At 39.9% G+C, this 9,735-nt stretch overlaps 1 protein-coding gene across 1 annotated transcript in view; it reads left to right on the top strand.

The window, feature by feature from the left end:
- Positions 1-3,994: 3,994 nt before the first annotated feature.
- The window catches only part of LOC139454488 (uncharacterized), a 19,184-nt gene continuing 13,443 nt past the window's right edge, over positions 3,995-9,735 (top strand). The window contains exon 1 of the mRNA XM_071236231.1: positions 3,995-4,205. Coding sequence (XP_071092332.1) covers positions 4,119-4,205 — 87 coding nt within the window. The 5' untranslated portion in view covers positions 3,995-4,118. The remainder of the gene's footprint in view (positions 4,206-9,735) is intronic.

Below are 9,735 nucleotides of genomic sequence, written 5' to 3'. Positions count from 1 at the left end.
TTTCTAAATCTTGTCATCTGACAGTGTATTATGTTATTGAACAATGATTGTAACTGTATTACATTATTTCTGTTGAGATTCGATAGAAGCACGTTGTATTTGGACAGTGATTAGTTGTCAGGAATGTAGTACTGTTTAATGTAGGCAGTTTGAGGAAGCTACTATATTTAGATGCTAGGTGATGTGTAAACTGATGTGTAACACCGTGGACTGATTTAGAGCGTTATAGAAACATGTGGAATATTCTATGATGTGATGGCCCTGTGGGGAAATTTCCAGCAGCCAGTTAGACTGCAGATAAGGGGACAAGAGTATGCCTCTCGTATCTCTCACACATTTCATTATATCAAGACCAGCTTTCGTGTGAAGATCACTCATCACCCCGGATTCCCTGCTTAGACCTTTCTCGGAAGCTTGACCACCGTCGCCGCTGAGTGAATATATTATTATTACTGAACTTTGCTATCGCAACTGTATTTTTGTATTTCATACTGACCACTGTCATAATATATATTGTCGTTGAATATTGTACTACCACTCTATACAGCCATTTTAATTGCTGTGCAGTAATTTGTATTCATATGTAAACCAAGAGAACAGGTCCCCATCAGCCACGCTGTCTATGAAGCGACGGGATAGGTCAGATGGTCAGACTCGGTTGACTGCATGTCATCGTACCCCAAAGGCATAGCATGTTGATCATAATATCAATCATTAGTTTGGCTGGCCCAGAGTCGATTATTTACAGGTCCCTGTCACGTGAGTGGACTACTAAGGCGGCACACATCAAACAAGGCTCATGTAATCAGGGGCGGTCGGGTAGCCTAGTGGTTAAAGCGTTCGCTCGCCACACCGAAGACTCGGGTTCGAATCCCGACTTGGGTACAATGTGTGAAGCCCATTTCTGGTGTCCCCCGCCGTGATATTGCTTGAATATTGCTAAAAGCGGCGTAAAACCAAACTCACTCACTCATGTAATCAATAGGCCCGCTTCAGGAAGAGCACAGCATGCAACTAAAGCATGACCTGTCTTTGCTCCATGTCCTAACGCTTAACGTCTTGCAGGCAAAAACATACACAAATGCAGTTATAATAAAAAGTTAAAAAAATGTTAATATACTACCCATGTAGATCAGGGTTAAAATTGATTTTCAGTAACTCATGCTTGTCTGTGAGGAGGCAAAATGGATCAGGCGGTCAGACTCGATGACTTGGTTGATGCATGTCATCGTATCTCAATTGCGTAGATCGATGCCCATGATGTCAATCTCTGGATTGTCTGGTCCAGACTCGATTTTTACAGACCCCCGCCATACAGCTGAGCTATACGCAGCGTTAAACAACAAAGAAACAAACAAATAACATACTATACTGAAAAGTTCCAAATCGTATAAAATGTGTATTGCTAGATTATTGCAAATGTTAATTTGAGATGAATATTTGGTTTAGTTTATGTAATAGATAATACTTTCTTAAGTAATTGTTCTTATGCATTTTGACGATATAAGGATATGTTTTATTTAAAACACCGTTACCCCCTTAACGACAAAGTGTGACTAGTGTTAAACGGTATGTATAACGTTATTTCTGTCATATTACTTTGTCACCACGTCAACCTATGGGATTCTGGGAAAGAATATAGGTCTTAAGCCACCCATGCCTGTCATTTGAGACACGTGAAGATTCCGGGGTAGAATAGGCCATGCTTGTCGCTTGAGTGCGGCGTTAAACAACAAACCAACCAACCTGTCATTTGAGGTGACTGATGAGATCGGGTTGGCAGATTCGATGACTTGGTTCTTGCACGTCATCTTATACCAACCGCGTAGATCGATGTTCATGATGTCAATCCCTGGATGGTCTGATCGAGACTCGATTATTTAAGGACCGCCGTTACACATCTCGAATAGTCTTGTCTTTGCTGAGTGCGGCGTTTAACAACAAACAAACTTGCCATATTAAGGTTATCACGACCGAAATCGAGCCCAGAAGTAATCTCTCTTCTTGTAATCGTTTGTAAACAAATAGTTGTGTTATTAAAGATTTACGCGCGATGGCGCTAGAAGTAAATCAACCATCGTTTGCATGACAATCGTACCCTCATTATTGTGAACTATGGTGATATTGTGAAAAGTAAAATCCACACCCCGCTCCCTAGATATGACCGGAATGATGAATTATGCAAATTTCACACCAATTGTGATTATCAACGCCGCATACACCATCTACTTCTCCCATTAGCATAAAGACAATACCTACATGTGCCCAGTCCGCGTACCGTAGTTACGGTATAACACGCAACGAGCTGGTCACTTCAGGCCTATAGTCTGTACATCAACTTACGTCAGCTTACGTCAGTGAAGATCGCCAAGTGTACGGACTGTACAAAACATCTTTTTTCTCTCTCGTTAGTTCCCATGTGATAAACACATTAATCTGAAACCTTTAAGCATACTATATCTACTTTCAATTCATCAGACATTATGTGGAAAAACTGTAATTATTGCATAAAGCGTTATAAGTCGGAAAATAAAATAAAATGTTTTGTGTCATGTGTCTCTGTAATAAATATGAATTGCAGCTTGTGAATGGTATTTTTGTGTGCTCCAGATGCTGTAGTTTAAATCTATAATGAAGTGACAAAACGTGATTTTTCACCCACAAGGTCCCTTATCTCCTGGCGGTCACATTTGTTTTATCCGACTGACCCAATCTGGTTTCAGAAAAAAACTGAACGTGATGACCAGTTAATGTGTCATCTCTTTGTTGTAAGACCGCCTCTGTGGTCTAGTGGGAGAGCGTCTGCCCGGAGGGCAGAAGGTCCGGGGTTCGATCCCCGACCGCGTCATACCAAAAGACGTTAATAGATGGTACTTGTTGTTACCCTGTCTGGCGCTCGGCATTAAGGGGGAAAAACAAGGACTGGTCGGCTCGAAGTCAGTATACTGTGTCTGAGTGGGGTATTCATGTTAAACTGCGGCATGGTATCTCAGTGAGCTAGCACTATAAATCGGTATCAGTCTGGACTAGTACAAGCGCAGCCACACAAACACACGTACATGCACGTCGCTATAAAAGTGCAATAATCTTGGACGCGACGTTTAACCCCATTTCACCTCACCTCACCTCACCTTTGTTGTAACTTCATCTTTATGAAAAAATAAAAATTGTCGCCTAATAAATGGAACTGTCATTGTGTTGAAAGTAAATGTGGATTGAAAAATACATAGGCGTGACTTGGTTGTCTTCCGTTCTATTCCCAATCCTAAAAATGTTTACTAGATGAATACGTCCACGCTATGAAGATTTGCATGAAGGGATGCATATTGTCTATTCAGTATACCGCTACCCATAACGGCATACAAGCGGAAGCAGATACCGAATCAATTAAATACCAATTCGATCCGTGAAGATCCGGGGTAGAATTGGTCTTCAGCAACCCATGCTTGTCGTAAAAGGCAGGAAACGGGATCGGGTGGTCAGGCTCGCTGGCTTGGTTGATGCATGTCATCGTTTCCCAATTTGCGTAGATCGAGGCTCATGATGTCAATCACTGGCTCGATTATTTACAGACCGCCGTAATATAGCTGGAATATTGTTCAGTGTGGCGTTAAACAACAAACAAATACCAATTCACACTTATGGGATTAGGGGAGTTATTGTAGTGGGATGCAATATTTCCTGCAATATAATTGGTAAGAGTATGCATCAATTTATGATATTCTGCAGCACATTTCCAGTGTGAAGGTATCAATTAAAATAGTATCAGTTAAAAGCCTAAAACATCTTATAAGAAGTAAACATACATACATTTACACAATGCCCATACAACAGATGCAATCCGGTAGGTAACTTCATCTCGTCTGATCTCCCAGTTGCCGACCTGTGATCCGGATCGCTATCATGGTCGTGGCGGACCTAAATACTCAACCTATCTTGTTGCTCACTAGTTCACATCGGAGACGTCCTCGGTGTCAGACTGGCTGTAGTTGTTATCTGCACAATAGCCTCAGTACAATAGGGCTGGTGGATGGCTGGTTAGATGCTGTGGTGATTAGCTCCATACCGACGTGTGTCTATTGCTGTTGTATTGCTTGTTGACATTTGTGGACAATATAATGTTGAACCAGCCTGAGCGAGGTGTTCAGAAATCGGGTTTCTTGGACATCAAACAGTCTTCTAAAGTAAAGAATAGGAAACTAAAGGTGAGACGAAATTCACACTAAGTTGTGAATTAATTACAATTCTCCTTAAAGGCATAACGAAATTCAGTCTCAGGTGTTATCAACTATTTCAAACATGTTTTATTTCCAAATTTTACGCACCAGTGATAAAAATTATCTCTGATGCAAATTCCTCTTTGGACTGTACGTTCCCGTGTGTGTTTTTCAGGGTAACAATTGGCTTGCCTTTGCATGTGTTTGTGACGGGTGGGTGTAGGCTACATTTGGTATAATCACTATTTGTTACTGATTCTTCAACACATACTCATAATATAGTCGGAATCGTATAAAAGCCTCTGCTTTCAACAGAGATTTCTGATGAATGTGAAAATGGTTTAATTGCTCTTATTTACAAAAAAATATTTGAAACAAAACACGCTGGATATTTGATTGGCGTTATGAGAGGTATATGTTCTTGTAATATGTTAACATACAAATCAGTGGCATTCGTGACCATTTAGGCAGAGAATATTGTATATTTTTTATGTGCGTGAATAATCTGTGAACATTAACGATGAACTGTTTTCATTGTATTTGAGCGTCGCCTTATTATCCTTAAACATTTAGTTCATTCTACACGTAATGGTATCCTGTTTGTTATATCAAGGTCCATTTTTACGAGAACAAGCAGTTACATATTTTGCGTGAATTATCTGTGAAATCAATCAATATATAATTGTTAAATTCTATAGTGCATTTGCATGTTAACTTAATTTCGTTGAGGATTCTACAACTTAATTTCATGAAGCATTTAGGTTATATTAAGAGCATAATGATACTATATTGTATTGCTAAATATTTACTACAACATTGATAATAATCCATCCGCTTGACCCGCGAAGATCCGCATTAGAGTTGTTCATCAAGCAACTAACGGGATCGGGTGGTCAGGCTCGCTGACTTGGTTGATGTATGCCATCGTATCCCAATTGCGTAGATCGATGCTCATGATATCAATCAGTGCATTGTCGGGTCCAGATGGGATTATGTACTGCCGTCATATTGCTGGAATATTGCGGAGTGGTCACACCTAATGATGTCGCGTACCTGTTTACCAAGTCGCCAATGTATTTAAAGTTAAAAGTGTTATGTTAAAGGGATGCTATATCCTATATCCCATGAACTTGCACCTACTTTGCCAAGACATTGTAATTAATGTCTATGATTCTCCGCAGTGTGTGTAAGTTTCTTGTGTAAGTAGTAACTGCAAGTGTGTGTGGGGTGGGGTGGGGGGTGGGCGTGGGGTGTTGGTGTGGGGTGTGTGTGTGTGGGGGGGGGGGGGGGGTAAGCGGTCAACAACAGCGCCAGGTGCTGAGATCGTATACCAGTATACCACTAGTAACTGGGTTGTTATTGACGATGACCAGATGGTGGAAACACCAATACGTTCATATACCCGAAACACAAGTGTGGTGTCACCCTGGGCAAGAGGCTTACTTCAAATGTGCCTCTGTTCACCCAGCGGGGGATGGGTACCCGATATGTGAGGTGGATGTAAAAACGTTCTAGCGCCTCTGGGCAACTTGGCTTCTATACCTCCCAGGGAGCTGAGAATGATAACTGGAAAGCAAACGGATCCACTGGTCGGGGATAAAATAAAACCGCATTTGAGCAGATACTAGTACCTGGATACCTGCGCTATATAAATGGATAGTTTAAAAAGATAGATATACGTGTTTATCCTAAGATGTGAGTTTTCAGAGTGAAAAAAAGGTGAAGACGAACACACTTACTGTAATTCCCATTTTGTCTGAATCTGGTCCATCTCTAACAACAGGGGAGGTCGGGTAGCCTAGTGGTTAAAGCGTTCGCTCGTCACGCCGAAGACCCGGGTTCTAGTTCCGACATGGGTACAATGCTTATCTGTTGTCGTCATATTGGGACAGAAATCGATATTTCAGTACACATTATCAGTACCATTTCAGAAGCTCTAACATCAATAAAGACACAGTTGGTTTATAGATTTCAATTTCTTTATTATTTTAATGCGAAGTTTATGTACACGTGCTAGTACTTGCTTGTAAACGTCGCACCGGAAAAATAAGTAAATTGATATCGTTAAGTGAAATCTGTCTTGAGAGACACCTTAGTTGTGTGTGAGTCCATAATAAATAAATATACGAACATATTTGAACTTCACCAACTCATTTTATTATTACTACGTTTTTTACTTTTTTTTCTAACAATACACGGCTGTCGGGTAGCCCAGTGGTTAAAGCGTTCGCTCGTCACACCAAAGACCCGGGTTCGATTCCCCACATGGATACAATGTGTGAAGCCCATTTCTTGTGCCCCCCGCCGTGATATTGCTGGAATATTTCTAAAAGCGGCGTAAAACCCTACTCACTCACTCTTTAACAACAACTTTCTATGCATGTGGTAAATAATGACATACCGTCACCCTGTACGCTCAGGCCTTATACCACGAGGACATTAATATCTTGTTACACGAGTTTCGTAAGGTCAAATAAACAATGTGTGTGACTGTTGTTCTGCGGTGTTACTTTGCAATCCTGATTACCGTATGTCACAGGTGTTGGCTCCTTCTTAACTACAAAAGGAGAACTACACGCGTATGACCACCCTTTAATCTTGTCAAGTCGATCATTACTTCTTTGCTGCATTGGTGTTGCAATCTCTGTGCGACCTGAACTGCAGTCAGGGATACGGAATGTCGTGTATCGCTTACGTCAATGGTGAATGGAAGTAGTGTTTTAAACTTTGACGTCTCTTCAAGATAACCTCGCTGACTTACGTCATAGCGCTTTATGGCGTCATCAACGGAATATCGGTACACGAGGAACTTAACTATAATGCGCACGTTTTTTTAGGGGCGGATGCAGTATTTAGTGACAAAAAAACTCTCCACAAGACATTATTACAAGGGGGATGACTTCAACTTTCCAATAGTCAACTTCCCCTTCATGTCGAGCAATATTCCAGCAGCTCGAGCCTTTGGTGTCTACATTTCACAACTTTTGAGATACAATCGAGCATGTTCTTTCAACCAAGATTTCAAAGAGCGTCATACGACTCTTGCTCAGAAGTTCAGATCAAGGTTACAACATTCAAGGCCTCAGTAAAGCTTCAAAAAGTTTTCCAAATTTGACGCATCAGTGACAAAAAAAATGTCCGAAGTAATTTCATATTTTGACTTGTACCATATGTTCCCATGGGTTTATTTTCGGGTAAACAATTGACTTACCTTTGCATGTGTTTGTGACCGGTGCCACCGCCGGGGCAGGATACGCTCACCTTTTCGCGAACACCTGGTATCATTACTATTTGATAGTGATTCATAAACACATGCTCATGATATAGTCGAAATCGTATAATCTTCTCTACTTTATGCAGAGATTTCTTTTGTCGCTTTATGTATTAAACAAGGGGGTTGGGGTGTCCACGTGGGCCAATTGTAACGTGTTACCATGGTAGGAATGCGCATACAAGGCATCATTAGACGTACAAAAGGAGTGGTGGCCATCCAAATTAGTCCATACGTAAAAAAATATAATACAGAAAAGGCCTGAAGCAATATGAAAAAGAAAAGATTTATTCTTGTTATTTTAGAAATAAAGACCTAGTGGTTTAGAAGTGCATGCACAATTGACCAGAATGAGTTTGTACATAGAGAATATATACATTTTGAACTATTATAGAACCTGACGATTTCTTTTTTGATTTGTACAATAAAGGGCAAGATTTGTAAACTATTTATTTAACTAGTAAAATTATAACATTAACAGCATTATTTTTGTTTACCTTTTATTCCCAATTTGATGTTTTGCTTTGAGAAGTTCAAAGAAATTTTTAGTGGTCTTTGTATCCAGTTTTCACTGTCTTTCCAAATAGCATCACAGTACAAAAATGGTGTTCTCTGGTTTCGAGTTACTATTTACAAAATATACGTAGGTCAATATATTTTATCATGTAAAAAACTTTCTTGTTGGCAATTTTGAGTGCAAGATTCTAAATTGTATAAAAAGCAAATCTGAACTCAGTGTACATTGAGAGCATATCTTTGTATTTTTGTGATAAAGTAGTCTTGTAAACCTTGAGTTAAGAAGAATATTGTGATATCTACCCGCACCTCTTTTAAAAAAACCGAAAAGATGAGTTATAAGGAAATATATACAGTAATTGGAAAGCTTTCCTTTAAAATCTCTTAAATTAAGTCTTTTCATGTAATTGTCAACAGCTTTCGTACGCCTTCATATATCCGAAAAATTGTATCTATATAATATCTATTCATTAAAACTTGTAAAGTATAGAAAACACCATTTTCATTTTGCAAATCGTTAACAAAAAATATTCATTTTTATACCAATGGTTAAACTTAACCTATTTCTGGGCAGATACTTTATGTGTACCAAAAACAATGAACTCTATGTTATATATCTGCACTGTAAGCCGTGAGTGTTGATCGTTCGGTAAGCAGTATATATACTACGTTGATGACCCATACTTACCAATTTACACAGTGTGCACGCATAATGCCTTCTTACTCGTATAATATATACCATAAGGAGAATGAATTACTTTCTATATAATAACGATGATCACAAAATAATACCCTTGTTTGGACTCCCACTTTATAGCAAAATGAGCATATTTAAACGTTATGAGCAGCCGAGTCTATCTGCACTTATATAAAGCAGAAGAAATTCAAAATTGACATATCGTTTTTAGTTTCGGCAAAGTCGATGAATGCGCTATTGCGTGACTCGATTTCTAGTCCATCACTTGTTATTTAGTTTATCACAGTCCGCCATCGGATGTAGGAGTACTGCTGTGCGACGTCAGACAACAAACACTTACTTTGTATGAAATTGTGTGTGAGTGGCGGTGCTACGGGTAGGGCCATCTTCCCGAGGCAAGAGAGTTAACTGACTTTAAAAGTCCAGTTTCCACCCTTGCCGAACTAAACCATCTTCCCGAGGCAAGAGAGTTAACTGACTTTAAAAGTCCAGTTTCCACCCTTGCCGAACTAAGCCATCTTCCCGAGGCAAGAGCGGTTACTGACTTTAAAAGTCCAGTTTCCACCCTTGCCAAACTAAGCCATCTTCCCGGGGCAAGAGAGTTAACTGACTTTAAAAGTCCAGTTTCCACCCTTGCCGAACTAAGCCATCTTCCCGAGGCAAGAGAGTTATCTGACTATAAAAGTCCAGTTTCCACCCTTGCCGAACTAGGCTGGTATTATGGAGTTACAATTTGGCTGGGCTAACGAGTCTATGCATAGTCCAATAAAAATCGCGCACCGAAATCGAAATCCGGTTCGTTAACTGTCGTGCAGATTTCGATCGATTGCAGGATTTGCAAACCCTGTGCACCGCCAACTCGTTATGAGCAGGTATTTTCCAAATCTGTTCATTTTTTTAATCAAGGTGCTCATGTGATTTGATGCATTTCTCGATGTAAGACCCGTTTTATCACAATATAGATCATTATTGTCGACCAGATCGTCCTGACTGATCGCCACCATTTTGTGTGAAGCAAACACAAGTGGTACAAG

Source organism: Haliotis cracherodii, unplaced genomic scaffold, assembly GCF_022045235.1.
Source record: "Haliotis cracherodii isolate W230 unplaced genomic scaffold, xgHalCrac1.p SCAF_10, whole genome shotgun sequence".
NCBI classification, from domain to species: domain Eukaryota; kingdom Metazoa; phylum Mollusca; class Gastropoda; order Lepetellida; family Haliotidae; genus Haliotis; species Haliotis cracherodii.
This window is presented reverse-complemented; position numbering and strand designations above follow the sequence as displayed.